Here is a 21,456-nt window from a genome sequence, read left to right on the forward strand (position 1 = left end):
AAATCGAACCAACCAAACTAACATGTTGAAATCACACTGTTTACAATCACTAAAGTACAACTTAATAAATATATTACAAGCTGTATCTCTAAAGATCGTGTAACCTCGAGTTTTTTGGAGGCTACCTGAACCTGAATTAAGTATGAAAAATCACTCAACCATAAATTGCCTAACCCAAAATGGTTTGACTTACCTGTTTATCAGAATTTTGAACACTATTATAGAACGTATGACCAATAATTCTCTTCTGAAATAACTATGAGCAGTAGCATGAATAAGCCAAGTGGTTCTGCTTGGTGACATAATGAGAAAGGTATTTATCTGGGGAAGCAGAAGAAGCAGATATATCGGCTGGAACAAGAATCTGTGTCTTGCCAGTAGAGATCCTCCTCCCGGCAGCATTGGCATAGAAAAGACCGGAGATGGCTGGTACAAAAACATCACTTTCAGAACAGATGTGGAAGTCAACAACCTCTTCTAGTGTTGGGGCTTCTGGATTAAGGAATTGATCCTTTTTATCCATAGGCATTATTCCCTCCTGCAATCATTGGCAACGGTATAACCAAGTTAAACATGTATATTAAAGCACTATATTGAAGCTGACGCCCAGGTAAACGGGTAGTATATGTGTGTGGTCTGGTATTGAATTCAAGTTGTTCACAATAATATTAAAAACTAAATAATTGTAGGGTAATTGCATAATATGACAATGTAACAAATGTGGTCGGTTCGGATTGATTTTGCGTCGGTCTCAGGTTCCTCTAGATAGCTTCATGTTCTTTTTGTGTCAGTTTCAGTCGTGACATGTTAAGGATTGTCAGCTCTACATAGGATCGAGGTATACATCTTTGCACTGCCATCTATTGCGCTCTATGATCGCAAAGAGATAAAAGGTTGGCGGAGGAGCATTCTCACTAATTCAAGATCCCATTCTTAAACTAGGTTAATACCTCATTAAGCAATTCAACAAAGGACAAAGAATCGAATGTTACCTTTGTGTAAGTTTTGGGGAAAAGCTCCTTTAGAGCGTCAAGACTGCTGTCCCATCTTGATTGGGTCAAATAGATAGTGGTATCCTTGCCAAAACCAAGTTTTCTTAGAAATGTAGCAACTTCTCCTGCATTATAACAACTCTTTGATCCAGAACCAGCTTTATCTTTGCATCCCTTCTTTTCTAAAACATCAACCCTCAAATCCACAGCTACAAAGCGACCATCTGACTTTCGACTCAATGTTCTTAACCGCTCCACCATCGAGTCCACAACTCCACGGACTTCTGGTTGCAACTCTAATGAACCAAACATTCCCATGCATGCAACAGAGTCAAGTTCACTTATTGCTTTAGATTTTCTCATATTTACTGATGGAAAATATGTAGCTAGCCTGATGTTGCCCTTCTCCCTAAACACTGGTTCAATATTTTCAACAATGTGCTCTTTGGTAACACGATTTGGAACCTTAACAACTGCAAGTTTTTTGGTTGATATTTTTGTAGGTGGTTGCCTTACGACCCTGACCACCCCATCCAAGCTACTTATAAATTTCTCAGCATCATAGACATCATCAAAATCCCTGCAAATAACAATGGGTTAAGCTTAGGCTTCGAAATTTGCCAAACTCCAAATTCATTCAACCATAAGCAAGTGGTTAAAAAAGTTGCACTTTATAGTTTTCTGCCCCTCTTCTTTTCCCAGCAATAGATTTCTGCATAGTCATAAGACATGCATAAAAGAAATGAACCCTTTGCAACTCTTAAACCATCAAGTTTTACGCTTGCACGTGTTGTATGGATTAACTCATTGATCAACTCTTAATGAACTAGAAAGAGAACAATCAAATCAGAATAAAACACTCAATTCCAAACTTATGGGTTCCCAGGTACAATAATGAAAATTGAGAAACTGAAACACATAGAAAGAAAGAACCGTCATTATGATGTCGACAACATAAAAGAAAGAGAAGAAGATGATTTATGTTGCAAGATTTGACAACCAACCTCTTGTCTCCTAATTTGCTTCCCCTGATATCAGGAATTACAAGAGTTGCACCAAGGCTTTTTGCCACTACCACTGCATCAGCAATCTGTGTAAGAGGGATTTTAACTGTATAAGACTCCATCAATAGTTGAGATTAACATAGCCCTACCCTAATTATAGTTTATAACCCTGTGAGCACTTGTGACACAATGAAAATGAAGAAAAGTCAAGTAAATCTCAATTCTATATCGATGAAGCAAAGGCCTTCTGTGACGAGATTTTAGCACTAACTTGGTGCTTCTAAACATATATATATATATATATATATATATATATATGACAGCAGATCATACTCTAACAAAGAACAAAATTGTTTTGTATTTCATATAATCCATACTGCAAGAACAAAGCAATGACATACTCAACATATCATGAATATCTACTACCTCAATTTGTTTTTATAGTTTACACTTTATTGCAAAATTTCACTAATATACACATATATATATATATTATATATATATATATATATATATATATATATATATATATATATATCAAAACATTTTCACATGAGATGTTTTTACATTGACTTCAAAATACCAAGTGATGGACAGAACTAATATATCAGTTTCAGAACAAAATTCCAAGGCAGGGAGGGTGGAGGGATGGAATATGGTTAGTGACCTGTGAGACATGGTATTCTGGTCCATCAGTTAAAGAGAAAGTAACATATCCATCTGATAGCTCTCCTTCTTCTGTAATAAAAGATGGGACAAAATAAGAAAATGACATCATAAAACCTTTTTTCTAAGGTTCAAATATCAAATCAATTTCAAAATTAATACCCAAACTTGGTTTAGTCCAACAAGGTTTTAGCTCAGAAGCATCATCTCTCCATAGACCACTGCTATCAACTGACACACTATTCTGTTCTTCAAACTTGGATCCTTCATATGAGGTCATTGGAAATGGTGTCATCCTCACCTTCATAAAAACAATTGCAAAATATAAGATCTTTAAGAATTTAATCAATCTACCACAAATTAAACTAGACAAAGGCAATAAAAATGAGGAAAAAATTTAAAAACCCAACAAAACCCAGAAAAAAAAAAATGTGTGAACTGCAAATCTTGCTAGAAAAAGCATTGAAATTTAATCAATCTATCATCTACTAGAAACTAAATTAGACAAAGGACGTGTTAATGGCAGAAATATAAAACCAATTATTACAAATTTCTACCAAAAATTACCAAAATTTGGAGTCAACGGCTCAAAATCATCAAATGTAGCAGGATTATCACATAGTAAATAGATACAAAAGATCAGATTACTACCATCAATGTCGAATAAGTACAAAATGATCAGATTACTACCATCAATGTTGAATAAATACAAAATGATCAGATTACTACCATCATTATTGAATTAGAAAAAATCTGACAATGGTAAAACGAAAATCAGCAAAACCCATGACATAAAAATCATAATATAAAGAATAGAAATGGAAGACCCACCTCAGAATGAGAGCTAAAATGGTCTCTTCTGATCATATGAGCAAGCATAACAAACATAGTGACAGTAAGAAACCCAGCAAGAATCTGTCTTGGATCTACCATTATGCTAGAGATCCAATTTCTTACAACAAAAATGCAATTTTTATTAGATTCCTTCTTTTTTTCTCTTGGATTATCTCTTTCAGATCTTTGCATTTCCTAAAATTTCCTCACTAAAAAAAATGACAGAACAAAACCCAACAAAAAACAATGTGTGAACTGCAAAATTTACTAGAAAAGCATTGAAATTTAATGAAGTGATGATTGGTTTACTGGTTGCTTGGACATAAAAATGTAATGATGAAAGATTGAAGAGAGAGAGAAAAAGAGATTTGAGTAGAGACTAGAGAAGGTGAGAGTATAGAAGGAAGAGGAAATGTAGTGCTCAAAAAAGACTGAGAAAGGCCACCACCGACAGCAGAAACTATACACAACACAAGTTGCTTGTTTATCAACTACTACTACTGCACTACAAATCTACAAATCTACAAATCTACAAATACTAATATTATAGTACTACTTTAGTTTTAGCTCTATTATAATTCTTCCTTTCTTTGGCTTTTTTTTTCTTACCTTCTTTTTCACTTTTAGAAAATTTGGGTTTTCTTGTTCAACAATATGGACAAAGACCATGAGTGATTGACATAAAAATGTTGTCCACACAGGCACACACCTCGTTTATGTGTAATTGGGTAAATTGGATGTGAGCTACATATAAACAAAATGATGTGATTGGGTTGATTTTTTTTTTTTCTCTGGTTTTGTATGATACTTTCTTGTTGTTTTTTTGTTGGGCTCCTTTTCAAGAACTCGTGGTAAAAAGAATTTTGTCTGGGTTGCCTTTGTACATGTTTATAATTACCTATACACAATTAAAGATATTATTGTCAGAACAAGAGTATTGGAATGCGTGAAAAAACAAATGGTGCATGTATTGTGAAACGGATGTAGTATGTCGTTGAATATTGATATGAAGAAATTATGTTATGTGAATTGGGCATTTTACATGTTTAATTTTTGCACTCTTTAAAGAATTTACTACTATTAGTTAGGTTGTCTTTTCAAGAGGGAAAATTTAATTAAATTATTTTAAAAAGAATGTAGCTTAATGACAAAGTTTATTACCAATGTTTCACAATATATGCACTATTTTCCTCATTTGAATGTTTCACAATACATGCAACATTTCTTCTTTTTGATGTTTCACAATACATCCCTCTTTTAAAACATAATCACATGAGTTTTAAATGCAATCACAACACTCTTTTTCATCACCCTTGGTTTGTGTGTCATATAAAAATGGTGCATGTATAGTAAAACGAGGGTAGTATTTCAATATTTTATCTATTTGTTTTAGCACATTTATTAAATAGAAAGTATACTGAGTGCTTTTTTGCATAGGAATTTACAATTTATTGGAATTTAATTCTTAGTCTAAATGGTTTGGTAGTCATAAGAAAATTTGTAATTGATAGGAATTTATGTAAAAATTGTGAGTGACCAAGGGGATGGTAGGTAAATTAGTTCCTACATTTTGTGGGAATTTCAAATTCCCGTGAATTTTCATTTTCCTCGTTTTTCCCACTTCTTGCCAACCAAACAAGTATTCAAATCAGAAAATCATGTGAATTTCTATTGCCTACATGTTTTTCGTTATACCAAACAACCACTTAGCAGGTTGAAAGTAAGGGTTATTGTAATTTTTGTTTAATATATTAGATGGACTAAATTCATAAGAAATTTGAATAAACAATTATAAAATAAGTCAAATAGCTCAAAGTAAATTAAGAGAAGGGGTGCTTATTATATTTTTTAGATCACCAATATAATGTTTTTTTTTTATCCATTGGAGTCATAAAGGCGGTACAAAGTACAAATAAGAGGAGGGGAGATTCAAACATGTGACCTATCGTACACAACACCTCAATCTTAACCACTAGACTAAGACATCCTTGATCATCACCCATATAATGTGCTTGGTAAGACAACCACTTACGGGATCGTGTCCATTAAATTTAACCGAATTAATTTACAATGGGCTTTAAAGTCATTAGAGTGTCCTAATTATATCTACCAACCTGAAAAAAGAAGATAACCCCTACAGGAAACTATAAAAGCCCTCGAGGTTAAAAGGTTGGTAAATGGTAATCATAGCAAGAAAAACCATTGCAATGTTTTAAACTTCACTGAATTCCATGAGAAGCATTGACATAATGACATTGATTGTGTTGGCAAACAAATACGTTATTGACATTAATTTATTAGTTTATTGTGTGAACTTCAAGAACTAGTACTAATCCATTTCTTTGTGTACTGCTAATAACACTTTTGGTAAGTTGGAGCTTTTGGCTTTCTCAAATCCATTCAGTTTTGGTAAATTGATTATGGAGGTTTGCTTTTTACTGCCCTTTTTTTTTGGGTTTAATGTTAATTTCTTTCAGCTTCTTTGATTTTTTTTTATTGAGGATATTAATTATAATTGGAATAAATAGCTGTTCTTTTAACTATGATAAAAAAATAATATTATATGTCATTCTGAGAAACTTTTGAGATAGCATATCATAATTTGATTTGGTAGACACTTGACGCATAATCGATATTAATAGTAAATTTGGGGAACAAACACTGCCACTTAATTACATCCATTGAAATATGAACATTTACAATGCTTATACATTTATCCAAGTGAGAACTGACTACACTCAAAAGACGGGACTAAAAACTTCGAAAACAGGTAAAACGAATTTTATTAACAAATAAACTAAAACTTTTCGTACTAAAAATCTGGAACCAAAACTGAAATTAGAGCTAGGATTTTCTTTAGAGAAAAAAGAAAAAAAGGAAGAGATTGACTATTTTTTCACACCTATTAAATAGATCAACTAGTTATTAGGCCCGGGCTATGTCCCGGGTAAGAAAAAATTTCATTTATTAATATAATACTTTATGATAAAAACACTAAATATAACTTAACCTAGTGGTTAGAACTTTAGTATATGTACTTGAGGTCTTGAGATCAAACCTTATACTATGCAATTTCTTAATTTTTTTATTGTACATGGATTACATGAACTAAAACTCTCTAGGGAGAGCACCATGTGGCACAGTTTCTTATTTTCGCACGCCTTTTAATATATTTGTATAGATTTGATTTGACATCAATTTTATTTTGTTGATGGTATCCCTTTTATTTTCTTTTTATAGAGGCTAGATTTTATGTAACAAGAGAAAGGAAACGATATAACCAGCTTTTTTTTTTTTTTGTATCCCTTAAATTGATTAACTTAAATTGGCATCAATAAGAAGGACACTCCCTAAATCAGGAATATTCAATAGTATTCATAATTCAATCACATTCATATTATACTAGCATTCCATCTAGGATCCAAAACATAAATTAAAAATATATAGTAGAGAGAATTAAATGTAAATATTCACGTCCTTTACGGCAAGATTAGATCTTGGTCAGCTTAATTTCGATGTTCTATAGTTTAAAAAATTAAACAGAGAAGAGCAATATAGGCGGGCTTGCTGAGTTGCCGGTCCCATCCCATGTGAAATCTTCTACTACCAGAAAAAAGAAATGTGGATTGAAGTAAATGACGACTGTATTCTGTATTTTAATGTGGATTGAACACAAAAGACAATGAACTTGTTAAAGATTTGGATTAGAACGTAGGTGCAGGTAGGAATGGCAACGGGTCGGACTTAGACCGGATTATGCATAATCCGACTACGACCCTACAGAAAGTCGGATTTTAAATCCGAGTCCGACCCCGACTCCGAGATCCGACTTTGAAAATCCGAATCCGACCCGACCTAAAATCCGAACACCCGACTCCGAGATCCGACCCGACTTAAAATCCGGACATCCGACTCAAAATTCGAACATCCGACTCCGAACCTGATCCGACTTATTTTTCTTCCAATTTTTTAATTTTTTTTCTGTGGGAAAAGCCTATATAATACAACTGGCTGAAAGTCGAAGTCAGATTATACATAAATAATACATTACATAAATAAGAAAAAATGATTGATTGACTCAAAGTCGGAGTCGGATTCGGATGTCGGATTATTTTTTATGAGATCCGACTCCGACCCTCCTCCGACTCGGAGTCGGATTTTTTAAACGGAGTCGGAGTCGGATTACTTTTTTGTCGGAGTCAACTCGAATTTTTTCATTCGGATCGGAGCGGACTAGGGTCGGATTCGGATTGGATTGCCATCCCTAGGTGCAGGGGTAGGTCTTGCCATCTAAGGTAAAATAGTCAATCCACTTTCTACTACATGGCTACATGGGACCAACTTGTTAGACAATGGAGAATGACGTTTCATAGACCAGTCCCATATAAACATTTTAGTCCACTACACGGCACAATGCATAAAAAGGGGGAGAAAATCGTTTTAGAAAAATTTACACTTGATGACACAAAAGGCTTAATTACAACCATTGACATGAAACTTTTTTTTTTAAAAAAAAAAATTAATATTAATTCATTGATTCAAAGTCATACGACATCTATAATAAAAGTCAAAACTAAACAAATACATATCAAATGAAATAAATACAATCTAATATGATAAAACCACGATCGTTGAGTAGATCTAACACTTCTGAAAACCCTTGTCTTTCACATCGCTGTCTGATGCAACCTTCTGCAAGGGGGTCTGTCGATCTTTTGTAGTTTTGAAGTAGAACCGGATTCAATTCCAGTGATTGTAAACGAAGTCTTGACATCTGTTGCAACTTCGCACAAATTTCGATCAACAAATCAACATCTTGAAATACACAAAAACCCAAAAACAAATTCTCTAAACTCTCACATGGAGAGAGATAAAACCCAATATATGGGTAGACATAACCCAATATATAGGTAGAAAAACTCTCCATTAGAGAGACTGAGATTTATTGGAAACAAAAACATAAAAGCTAGTAATAATAAAACGAGAAAAGGGGCTTACCACCGCCCAAAAGGGTGGTGGTAGCCCCTAGGTTGAAAATTAGGGGTTTGTGGGAGAGGAGAGAGAAGAGAGAAAAAAAAGGAGAGAGGAGGCGGTATACTTCCTCCGTTCCATAATACCATTGACATGAACTTAGACTAGGCTTGTTTTACAAAACTAGTGGTTGCAGTAACTCTTAGTTTTTGCAATAGCGTTTAGCTGTTGAGATAGCTATCATAGTCACTAGTAGCTTTCAGTAGCAATTAGCGTTTAAAGTAGCTGTTTAAAACATAAGTGTTTGACAAAAGTAGATGTCAGAATTGCAAAAAACAAAAAAGACATACATTTACTTATAGAATTAAATATCAAAGTTAGGAAGTAATAAAATGTAAAAAACATGAGAGAGAAAGAGCTAGAGAGAGAAAGAGAACAACCAAGAGAAAAAAACCCAATTCACATCAAACTAGAAACCCTAGCCAAATAAAGCTTCCCCAATTCAATTTCACGAGTTTCTTTGCATCTCAGATTGCAAATTTCTTCCTGATTTTCTTCAGCAAAGGCCTAATCTGGGTCTTAGTAGTGGATTTTAGATTCCAGTTCTCAAAAATTCGGCTCAAAATCTTCCCCGAAATGGTGAGTCAAATTTTCTCAAAAATTCATTCAAATTCTCGAAAAGTAACTTATTTTCTAGACAATCTTTAGATAATTTCGTCTAATTCCTATTTTGAAATTCCTTTTCAATCCTTAAAATGGATAAGGATTCTTGTTTCTTCCTTTCAAATTTAAATTCGATCCCCTGGCTAGGGTCTCTAGAATTAGCGTGTGTGAATTCGATGCTTGCTCTATTTGGGTTGCGTTCTCGCTAATGTGTGTAATTTGGGATATATGTGCTTTGGTTTATTCTCTTCCCTTTTATGGGATGCTGGGAGTTATTGAGGATGGTGTGGTGTTAGGTTTCGGTTTTCTCTTTGATGTTGTGGGTTTTCGATGGCTCCCTTCATCTTTAGGGAAGCCATGTTTTATGTGTGGTGGTTAGATTTGGGGTCAGCGTTTCAAAGCTGCCCTTTAGTGACTCTATCAATCAAAATTGTTAAATCAAGATTTAGTTGTTGTTATGGTCCTCTCTTTAAGAACTTCGCATATAATGCGAAAGGCTTTGGTTGTCCGGCAAGGGTTCTTCATCCCGTGGTTTGTCGCTGCTCTTTAAAGACAATATTGTAGTAGGTGTGATTTCTCTGCTATCGAAATCAAGCTGTAGATTATTTTATGATCACCTCCATCGGGTTTGTGATCTAAATGAAAGAAGTAAGGTAATTTCCGCTGACATTACTGCAGTACTACTCTTAGTCATGTTATGCTTCAGCTGCATTTTGTTTGATAGTAAATTTGTATGGGTTTTGTCTGCTTTTGTAAGTTGTACTCGTGGCTTGTTACATGCTATTATTGTCTTGGAAGATAGGAAGGAATTTCGGTCCCTTCAAATTGATATAAAAATTGATTACGCTTGGTTAGATATTCTTTTTGTGAGTCCCCTTTTCTAGAATCGAGTGAGTGTCTGGTATATATCTATGTTTGTCTTAGTTCTCAATTATTATCATGATAAGCCCGAGAACTCATACTTTGGGGTGGCTATTCGCTTTTTGCCCAATCTAGCGAAATCCAAGATAGACAAAAGAAGTTTTTGGATTGGATGGTGTTGGTTATTTTACAAATATTGTCTATTTAATGAAAACTCCGATTTAGGCTACATAAGCTATTGGATTGGAGATTTTTTAATCAAAATGCCAGAAGTGGTTTCCCATATATTTTTATTTAGCTCCATTCTATGCCCTAGAAGCTATTGGAATGGAGAATTTTGTGTTATTCATTTTCTGCCTATAGAAGGTGTTAATCTCTATTTGATTGAGATTTCTTTAAAGAATCTGCCTAATGAGTTTTTACAAAGCTCTGTTGAACATTGGGCATCATCATATTATGATTATTATATCTGCCTTTTGGTTGCTAAGAACAAGGTAAAGGATGTTCAATACTTTGCATATCCTGGGAGCAGCAAGGTTTTTAGTAAACTCCATATGTTCCTGGTTCGTTTCCTCATTATAATGCTTGTTATTAATGTGCTTCCTTTTAAGGAATATTTATTCAAAAGACTAAGCTCAGTCTTGCTTTTCTTCTGTATATATGTTATGAATATTAGTTTTTGGAATATCAGAGGATGTAGAAGGCATCTTGCTATGGAGGAGGTCAAAGATTTTAGTAATCATAATAATATTCATATAATGATGCCGTGTGAAACTAAGTTGCAATCCCCTCCCGTTGAGGGGAGTATTAGGCATTGTGGATTTCATCATTTTGACTTCCTCCCATCCATTGGTATGGCTGGTGGAATTTGGTTAATGTGGAAAGATAATGCTAGTAATCCTTATAATTTGTCAGTCATTCATAAATCTGATAGATTTATGGCATGTAATATAAGTATATTCTCTATGAATTGTAGTTTTGTTGCTATCTTTATATATGCTCCTCCTAGTCATGCCCTCAAACAAATTTTTTGGGAAGATCTGATTTCATATCTAAAGTCGTTAAGTAGCCCTTTATTATATTGGGTGACTTTAATGAACTTAGTTCTCATCTTGATAAGTTGGGAGGATCGAAATTTAGATTTTCTCGATTAGCTTATATGAATTTGTTATTTGGTTCAATTGAGTGTATTGAATTGCCTTTTGAAGGTAATTCCTATACTTGGCGGAAAAAATCCCATGGTCCTAATAACATTCTTGAACGTTTAGATAAAGGAATTGTTAGTCTTGATTGGTTGAATCTTTTCCCAAATTCTAAAGTATTTCACCATAATTTCACTTCATCTGATCATTGTCAAGTTTCAATTTCTTTAAATTTAAGTAAGTGTAGGAAAGCTCCTCCTTTTAGATTTAACAAACTTTGGACAACACGAAAAAACTTTGATTGTTTGATTAAAAAAACTTGGAGTACTCAATTCCAAGGTTCTCATATGTTTTGTTTCACTAGAAAGTGTAAACTCCTTAAAGAGAAAGCGAAAATATGGTCAACAACTCGTTTTGGAAATATTTTCAGACAACTTAGGATTGTGGAAGAAAAGCTAAAGTCTATCCAAAGTGATTTAGTTTATAATCAGAATTGCCCACATTTAATAGCTTCGCAAAATAAATTTTTGGCAAAACAAGCTAAATTATTACATTTTCAGGATTTGCAATGGAAAGTTAAAGCAAAATCAAATCATATTAAACTTAGTAATGCTAATACTAAGTATTATCACGCTTGTGCCTCTATTAGAAGAAACCGTAATTTAATTAATTCAATTCAAGATCCTCAAAATAATGTAGTTACTCATCCTAGCCGTATTGAAGAATAATGTATTACCAATGCTTTTAAAAATTGCTTCCTGGCTAATCCATTATGCTCATTTGATGCCAATAATGATTTTGACTTACTAGATGCAATTATTTCGAATGAAGATATCTTATATCTATGTATGGATGTTACCTTTGAAGAAGTTGAAACTGCGACATTTGATTTGGCGCCTGATAAAGCGCATGGGCCAGATGGTTATCTACCTTTCTTTTTCAAAAATACTGGACTTTAGTTGGAAGATCAGTCTTCAGAGCTATTAAAGCTTTTTTCTATTCAGGCAAGCTTTTAAAGGAGATCAACCACACATTCATCACCTTAATACCAAAAATAGATAATCCTTCTAATCCTAACCACTTCCGACCTATTAGTCTTTATTCTACAATCTATAAGATTATTTCTAAAATCATGGCTAATAGATTAAAAGTTGTTATGGGTAAAATTATTCATCCTTTACAAGGAGCTTTTGTCCCCGAAAGATTAATTCAAGATAATGTTCTCCTGGCTCATGAAGTTTTTCATTCTTTTAAAAATAAAAAAGGGTTGAGAGGTTGGATTGCTTTGAAACTGGATATGAAAAAAGCGTATGATCGTCTAGAGTGGAATTTCATCTTTATTACTCTTGAGAAATTGGGTTTCTGCTCTCGTTGGATAGAGTGGCTAAAACAATGTATTACTACTGTCTCCTTTTCAGTTTTAGTTAATGGTATTCCTGGTGAAACTTTTGTCCCGTCAAGAGGAATTCGTCAAGGAGACCCTTTATCTCCTTATATCTTTATTTTATGTGCAGAAATTTTAGCTCGTCAATTGCATAGAGCTAGTTCTATTGGCTCTTAATCTATAGGTGTTACATTAGGACACTCAAGGGTTAAAATTCCGTTCCTAACTTTTGCAGATGATACTATGGTGTTTGCTAAAGCTACAGAGGATAGTTGTTATACTATCAAAAATATTTTAGATAAGTATTGTTCTATGTCAGGCCAACTTGTTAATTTTCACAAGTCTGCATTTCAATGTACGCAAAATATTTCAGAGTTGGTTTCCACTAATTTTGCTAATATCCTCCAAATGGAGAAATCATTCTCGTTAGCTAAATATCTTGGTTGTCCAATTATTGATACCAAAGTAACAAATGCTACGTTTGTTGAAATTCAAGAAAAAGTGTATTCTCTGTTGACGAAATGGAAAGCTAACTCTTTATCTCAAGCAGGCAGGACCATTCTTATTCAATCTAATTTAGCAACGAAAGCCAATTATCAAATGCAAAGTTTTTATTTGCCCCCTACAATTCTTTCTTCCCTTGATAAATGTTACAGAAATTTCTTTTGGAATAAAGCATCAGATACTAAATCACTGAATTTGATTGGGTGGGATAAGATTTGTAAACCTAAAAAATTTGGAGGATTGGGTCTAAGGAAAGCTAAGGTTAATAATATTGCCCTTCAGTTCAAGCTTCTTTGGAAGATTTTGGATTCTCCTGGCAATTTATGGGTTGATTTAGTTAAGAAAAAGTATTTAAAGGATGACGATTTGTTTTCTTATATAGTCAAAGCTAATGTTTCTTGGCAATGGAGAAAACTGATGGGGTTAAGAAGTTCTTTTAAGAAGGGGTTAAGATGGAATGTTGGAAATGGTGAGAACATTTCCTTTTGGCATAATAGGTGGGTCTTCAGTTATCCCATTGCGGATATATGCCCTGTTGTTAGTGGATCTGAAAATATAAAAGTTAGTTACTTCATCAATCAGAATCGTCAATGGGATAAATCTCTTCTTACGCAGTTTATCCCTCTAGATATATCTAATGTAGTTTCTAATTTATATATTCCTAGTAACCAACTTTCTGACAAAATGTTTTGGGGCCTCTCCCCTAATGGAAATTATTCTGTTAAGTCAAGTGTTGAGCTTATTCAAGGTCTAAACTCTCAGTCATCTGAGCCTATAATTTTTCATTGGATTTGGAAATTAAAAGTTCCACCAAAAATTAAATTTTTTATTTGGAAAATTTGCCAAAACGATCTTCCTACAAAGAAAAGGTTGGAACTAAGCCATGTTTTTCTTCCTATGGAGTGTGTCTTTTGTAATTATCACTCTGAGGATTCCTCTCATCTCTTCTCTAGTTGTCCTTTTGTTATAGATGTGTTTGAGGATCTTAATAGTCATATGAACTGGAGTGCTCCTCCTATTATTGTGAATGACCTTCCCTATGTAGATCATTTGTTAAATTTGAAATCTTGTTTCTCGATAGATCACATTGAGATATTTGCTATAACTTGGTGGTTTATTTGGTATAACCGCAATGGGTTGATCTTTCGTCAGGAAAATTGCTCTCCAGTTAAAGTTAGTGCGGTGATTAGAGCTTATGTGCTTAAGGTTAGGATTTATGAAGCCACAGTTAATGAAGTTGATACTCATTTCTTGCTACAATTATTCAGAAGAGTGGTGTTTTTTCTGGTAAGTCTAAGATTCGGGATCAAGTTGGTTGGTGTCCTCCTCCTTCCAATTATTATAAAGTTAATTTTGATGGTTCTAAACTCTCAAATGGTCAAGCCTCTTTTGGTTTTGTTATTCGTGATTCAGAAGGGAAAGTTTTATTATGTGGTGCTGGTACTTTAGATTCGTCGTCCTCTATTCTTGTTGCTGAAGCTAGGGGTTTAAGAGAAGGTATTAGAGGGGCTATTTCTTTAGGAATTAGAAAACTTATTATTGAGGGTGACAATCTGGTTGTTATCAACTCTATTAGAAAAATTTGAAAGATTCCTTGGACTATTAATGCTATTATCTTTGATGCAGGTGAAGACTTGAAGCACTTTGAAGATGTCCAAATTCGTCATGCGTTTCGGGAGGCTAATGCTGCAGCGGATTGGATGGCTCATCGCGGTCACACGACGACTAACGTTACTTATTGGTTTGATGTTCCTGTTTTTCCTTTTACTGTAATCATCCGCAAGGATGCTTTAGGGTGGCCCAATTCTTGGGATCCACCCTAGTTGGTTTTTTCCTTTCTAAAAAAAAAACTTATAGAATTAAATATAAAAATTTGATTAATTAGTTTATAATTAAATTTAATGATTAGTTTTCGATGAAACTTACATACAAGGAGTATACAACTTTTACTACTCAAACAAACTTACAAGTTTAAGATAATCCTTCACCCTTACAAAATGGTCATGATTTATAAAACATACTTCCTCCGTTTTTTTAGTTGTTACATATTGTCTTTTTACACCACTCATCTTACATAGTTTGACCGTATTTGGTTATTTTTTCATAAGAAAAAATATAGTCAAGTGGGATCTTGTTGGATTCGTCTCAATATATATACTTTCCAAATATCAACTTTTTATAATTTTTACTTATGCACAATTAAAGATATTAAAGGTATAAATTATACATTGATAAACGTGTTGAGGAGAAATGAATCAACTAAAAGATAGAATAAGGAGAAGTATATATACACAGTCGAATGTATGTATGATGTCATATTTGAACCATTAGTATATTTCATACACTCTTGTAAAAAAGAGTATATATAATATTCTATGTATATTTTGTAATAATATACTTATTTTGTACGCCTATATATTCTATATCAAAAACACAACATAAATCAATTTTTGAAATATATATGTAAACTAAACGTTTAATAATACTAAAAATCATAGAAAAAAAGGCATATATCTTGTTTAGAATAGCTAGTTTAACTTAGATACTTGTGAACTTCAGATCATAAAATATTATGAAACTTTAGCTAGCCCTTTTTGTAAAAGAAAAAATTAACGAAAAAACTCCCTAGTAGTACAACTAAAAGCATTTTACACAATACTATTATAGATTTATTGATTAAAAAAAAGAAAAAAGAGTTGATCAAAAGCATAATAAATGCAATAGTAGCAAAAATAAGCTTATGTGTTTCAAACGTTACCTATTGTAACGTTTCAAAAAAGCTACCCATAATTTACTCTAATCTCTACCCGCTACCATAATCGCTACCTTGCCAAACACTCCTAATTTTCCTTAAATAGTTTTTTGACTTGTCCAACCTCTACCCACTATTTAAAACGCTAGTGTCAAACAGGGCATTAGACTTACTAATAAAAATAAAGTTGAACTTGACAACTCCAAACAATAATTGGTGTACAACACTTATTTTATCATATTCTATTGTTATTTTCACACATATTTAATATAAAAAACTTTCTCCATTCTTTGAAGGATGCAACATTTGCATTGTACACGCTATTCAAAGTACTATTTTGATCTTTAATATCTTTAATTTTGTATAACTAAAATTATAAAAATTTAATATTATAAGAGTATACATAAAGACGAATCAAATAAGATATCATGAAGCTTAATTACCGAATATTGCCCATAAGTTTGACACCCTAGCATAATGTAGAAAGAATGTCACTATTATCAGTGACGGACCCGGAAATTGAGTCATGTGGCCGGTTTGGAATTCTTCGAACTTGAAACTCAAATTTATTGTTGTTTCAAGTTATATTTTACAATCTATTTTGTTTTTAAACAATTTTTTTTAATAACTACTTAGATACTTGTACCAACAAAAGACTCTTAATTAAGAACATTTCGGACCCTTTTTTGTTTGTAGTAGAAAATTCAAAATAAGGATAACTTTTAGTAATTCCATGTCGAGAAACATGAATAATAAAACAGAACAGAGAGAACCAGTAACGTCTGATCTAGTAAGTAAGACTCATCTGTAATATATACAACCCTTGTGGCTCATTAATAAAATTTATGTAACTGATAGATATCAAGTTTTTAATTAGGATTTCTTGTCCATAACTACCTTACTTATACTTTTTTTTTTTGCGAGAATCTACCTTATTTACAAAATTTTATACAAAACTACCTTTGTTACATTATTGTTTGTTGACCACTAGCTAAAAATATTTTCAGACGTTTGACTGTAGTTTTCCAGTGAATAAAACCCATGTACAGGTCCTATAACTTGTTATTTCCTTTTTTTTATTCTCCCTTCTATATTTTGCCTCCCTTCTATTTTGTACAAATTCCATGTATAAGTAAGATACTTATAAACAAAAAATCCATAATATAATGAAAGGGAAGAATAAAAATTAAAAACAAAGGAAATAGAAAACTAAAACATTAACTCTACTGCAAACCCATGTACAAGTCCTATGACTTGTTAGTTTAAAACATTAACTCTACTGCAAACATTAACTCTACAACGCCAAAATTTGATAGGTTGTTGCACACCCGTCAAAGATAATTTCTGCAAAACCTTAACAATGTAGTAGGGTAAGTAGGGTCGAATCCACAAAGAGATTATGGTCGTTTTAATCTAGCTTCTAATATATGGAGAAACTAAACAAGATCAGGAATAATTAAATTAAAGTTTTAAACTAATCAAACTATGAAAATCAAACTAAAAAGATCTAGGGCAATAGTTCACCATGTTTATACTTATAAACTATCAAAATATCATCACAGTTCAATTAATCATATATCTAGAGCACAGGTTAATCCTTGGTCAGGCATTAACGCTCTCAAATCAACATATGTTAGTACGGTCGCTCAACATAATCAAATTTGCTAATTGTAGGTAAGCCTCTAAAGAGTACTATCTCTCGATATATGACTCAATATTAGCAATATTTAATCAGACAATTGATCAGATTGCAATATTAATAAGAAAGAACACTAATCAATTAGAGAAATCAATAACTAATCAAACCATGAATAAATATCAATCAAATCATAGCATATAAACATGGATTCCCAAACCCTAGAATTAAAAACTACTCTATCATGAAATTAATAATGAAATCTAAATCTACCAAGAAAAGCATAATCAAATAAATCAAGGAAAGAAACTAATGAATTAATGAAGAAGAATAAAAACTAGGGTTTTTCTAAAAAAAACTAGATAGGAAAAGAAGAGAGAAAAGAGAGAAAACTAAAATAAACCTAAAACTATCAAAAATAACGTGAGAGAGGAGAGGAGAGAGAAAGAATGAAAACTAATCTAAATAATATACTCTAACCTAATATGACTAGGAAAGTCATTTACAAGATAAGGAAAGTCTTAATCTATACTAATATATTAAAAGGCGTGCGTAAACCAGGAACGGTGCCACGTGGCGCTCTCCCTAGGGAGTTTTAGATCATGTAATCCATGTACAATAAAAAAATTAGAAATTGCATAGTATAGGTTTTGATCCCGTGACCTCAAGTTCATGTACTAAAGTTTTAACCACTAGACCAAATAGTATTTAGTGCTATTATATCAAAGTATAATATTAATAAATGAATTTTTTTTTACCCGGGGCATAGCCCGGGCCTTATAACTAGTTAAATCATTAATGGGCGGATTAGTTATCCGCGCGTACGCGTGGCAGATTCCAGCAAAAACAGTGCAATCTTCCGAAATGTATAACTCCTTGACTAGAAGTCTCCTCGGGGTGCGCCACCTATTGTTGGAAAGCTCTTCAAGTCTAGTTTCCAAATCTGCTGTAATAATTTAATTCTAATAAACACATCAAAAGTTATGATCAGACGAGTAGACGTGACTCCTTTTTTCACATTTCTTCTAATGATTTTCCGCTTCGTTTTTGCTCAAACTCGTACTATGACATATCCATACGATCCTTATGCACTGTAACTTCTTTCCAAGTGCTCCTAATCCTCAAGTTTAGCTAATCATACTCCAAATACGTCATGAATGCCTGAAATTCATCAAAAATAAGAAAACATACCGTATAGGAGTAGAAAAACATAACTTAAGAATATAATGCAATAATGAACCTAAATATGAAACTAAATGCTCTAAAATGCAACCTAAATGCACCTAAAAACTATATATAAAAATGACTTATTAGTTGTCAATGGTGTTTGATGAGCACCATTTTCCCCTTTGAGCACCACTTTCCTAAAACTTTCCATACCCATACCTTAAACCTTCATTTCAACCCATATGAAGTCCCCATGATTCTTTGAATAAAACGTAGTCTCGTAGCAGTGGAGAGTGAGAAGATATGCAAGCTTATGGTAGGATATAGTCAATGGAATCGAGCCTTAAGCGATCATTTGACCCTTTTATACACATGAGATACATTGTGCACGACTAAAGTGAAAGATACTATATTCATGATTGAGTCAAACTTAGGGGAGAACTTGTGGTAAGATATTTGCTTTTCCTTGTGCTATATAGTGAGGTTTGATTGTTTTCTACGATGATAACTTTGAAATTGCGTTTGAATTGGTTTTGAAAATTGGCATGCATACTTTGTTTGAGGCGGCTATTGAACTCCTACCTTGATTTCTTAGTTTGGATTGCTGGAGGACAAACAATAGTTTAGCTTGGGGGAGTTTGATAAATCGATTTTTAGTTTCATATTAGTATAATTTTAAGTCTCATTTTCATGTAGTTTTCAGTACATCTTAGGTTTATCTGCATAATTTAAGTAGTTTTTAAACCATTTTGTTATTTCAAGATACTGTTGCCTCTACTTTGTGATTTTCAGGTTCTTGTGGCCGTTTGTGGTTAAGAGAGGCTAAGATGGTTCGTAGATGGTCTACATAGCGGTTCCCGGAGGCTAGTAGATGAGTTTGAATTCTTTGAGATTTAAGAAATGATGATATTTGAATATATTGTTTTCGCGGGACTACGCACATTTCTGCTTGCCCAAGCGATGAGCCGCGGGATACCAAGCAGATTGTTGCTTTCCCGTGCAAATCTGTGAACAAAAGAGCAAAAATGTTTTGTCTCGCGTGCACACCCAAGCATAATTCTGCTTTCCAATGCACCATGGTGCACGCCCATGCACCATGGTGCACGCTCATGCACCTTTCTGCTTGCCCGTGCAAGCTTTGGCCAGCTAAAATCTGCGAGTTTCTTTATTTCCTTTTTCGGTTTTTGGAAACATTGATTAGGGTTTTTTAAACATATTTTTGGATCAACATGGCATCACAAACAAATTCCTAGTAATCATATCTACTTATTCCCATAAAGTTATTCATACTCTTGATTGAATCAACAAAATCATCTATATTCAATTCCCATAGAAAACAAGACATAAGGAATCAATTCAAATCACTTACCCCTAGTATGATAATGAAAATAAGAACAATTCAATCAAACAAGGACAATTAATCACATTAAATTGGGATTTAGGGGGAGATTCATGCATTAATCATTGCCAGGGTTAAACTTAACCCTAGATTATAGAATTACTCACTCATAATTGAAATAACAAAGCAATTGAGAAATAAATTAAACGACATAACAATAAAAGGAAGAGAGGAAATTAGAAAAAACCTATTTTTTACTTGAATGAATCAATCCAAAGTAACCAACTTGTAGTAATCAAGGTTCAATAATGGAGTTTTCTCTCAAAAAGTTCTCTAAACACTATAACTCTCCTCTCTAATAATTAAAATCTTTGGTATTTTTAGGGTGCATTACTCCTTTTGGACTATTGATTATGTTTATTGGGATGAGAATCATTCATGTATTTTCGTGCTGGTGGAGATACTTAATTCTAGATGTTTTTATTGATTGATTTTACTTCGTGCGTCATTGCTAGTTGTTATAGTTTAATATTAGTATTAGTTAACATCCATTTCACCGTTGTTTGTCACATGTTTAGTTAAATTGAGTCAAGATACCTAGTGTTTGATATTATTTGTCTTTGTGGATACATAATTAGGAGGTTTAGTTAGGCATTATCTTTGTAAGATGCACAACACGCCTATCAAGATCCTTTCGTTTGATACAGAATATGGTGTGCGTACAAGTACAACAAATGTAGTTTACAAAGAAGTGTTTGCAAACATATATACTACCTCTGTATTTTTTTAGTTGCACCATTTGTTTTTTCACATTTGCCGAGACGATTCTTTGAACGTTAATACTCTTATTGGTGCAAGTAAAAAATAAAAAAATTTGATATTTGGAATCCTCGCAATTGAGACGAATCTAACAAGACCCCACTTGACTATGTTTTTCTTATATAATAATGCGAGATAACTTAACAAAGTTGATTGATGAATAGTGCCACCAAACCAAATGGTGCAACTAAAAAAGTACGGAGGTAGTATTTATTTAGAAAGTTATATTTATGATTTGTGTTCTTTACCACTCTTACATATGTGTCATTTTTAATATGTAACTTATTTAATACTTCCTCCGTTTAGAAATAGTTGCACCGTTTCTACTTTTCACGCATGCCGATGTATGATTTCAACCATTAATATCTTTAATTATCAATAAGTAAAAATTATAAAAAGTTGATATTAAAAAATTTACATCGAGACAAATCTAACAAGATCCCACATGACTATGTTTTTCCTAAAATATAAATCACCAAAGACAATCTAAGTGTAAGATGTGAATAGTACACAAAATAGAAATGGTGCAACTATTTCTAAACGGAGGAAGTATATAATAAAACAATAAATATACCCGTACACGGGTCCTAAAATTAGTTTTCATCGGTAAGCACTAAGCAATTGCAAATTCGCAATTACTACCCCGTGCAACGCGCATGCTACGGGGACACGGGGTGATGCTAGTAAGCAGTCAGTAAGCTATACAAATATTTCCATTTCAT

At 33.0% G+C, this 21,456-nt stretch overlaps 2 protein-coding genes across 2 annotated transcripts; one reads left to right on the plus strand and one right to left on the minus strand.

Moving 5' to 3' along the window:
• Positions 1-3: 3 nt before the first annotated feature.
• Positions 4-3,993, minus strand: LOC104908654 (protein MANNAN SYNTHESIS-RELATED 1). The gene is made up of 6 exons (XM_010697787.4): positions 3,494-3,993; positions 2,825-2,963; positions 2,664-2,734; positions 1,997-2,082; positions 993-1,572; positions 4-538 (listed from the first exon to the last, which is right to left on the minus strand). The coding sequence occupies exons 1-6, from the start codon at positions 3,686-3,688 to the stop codon at positions 257-259; spliced, it is 1,353 nt and encodes a 450-aa protein (XP_010696089.2). The 5' UTR covers positions 3,689-3,993; the 3' UTR covers positions 4-256.
• An 8,272-nt stretch (positions 3,994-12,265) lies between these two features.
• LOC125492031 (secreted RxLR effector protein 78-like) lies at positions 12,266-12,694 on the plus strand. The gene has a single exon (XM_048634125.1). The coding sequence runs from the start codon at positions 12,266-12,268 to the stop codon at positions 12,692-12,694; it is 429 nt and encodes a 142-aa protein (XP_048490082.1).
• The last annotated feature ends 8,762 nt before the right edge of the window (positions 12,695-21,456 follow it).

This window comes from Beta vulgaris, chromosome 7, assembly GCF_026745355.1.
Source record: "Beta vulgaris subsp. vulgaris cultivar EL10 chromosome 7, EL10.2, whole genome shotgun sequence".
NCBI classification, from domain to species: Eukaryota; Viridiplantae; Streptophyta; class Magnoliopsida; order Caryophyllales; family Amaranthaceae; genus Beta; species Beta vulgaris.

What these genes read in the sequence shown, in the direction of transcription:
- LOC104908654 (XM_010697787.4), bottom strand. Translation starts at nt 3,688, where the DNA reads ATGCAAAGATCTGAAAGAGATAATCCAAGAGAAAAAAAGAAGGAATCT. An exon ending in ATTTTAGCTCTCATTCTGAG is followed by an intron (nt 2,964 to 3,493) that starts GTGGGTCTTCCA and finishes GTTTTTATGAAG; the next exon opens with GTGAGGATGACACCATTTCC. An exon ending in AGCAAATTAGGAGACAAGAG is followed by an intron (nt 1,573 to 1,996) that starts GTTGGTTGTCAA and finishes TGTTATTTGCAG; the next exon opens with GGATTTTGATGATGTCTATG.
- LOC125492031 (XM_048634125.1), top strand. Translation starts at nt 12,266, where the DNA reads ATGGCTAATAGATTAAAAGTTGTTATGGGTAAAATTATTCATCCTTTA.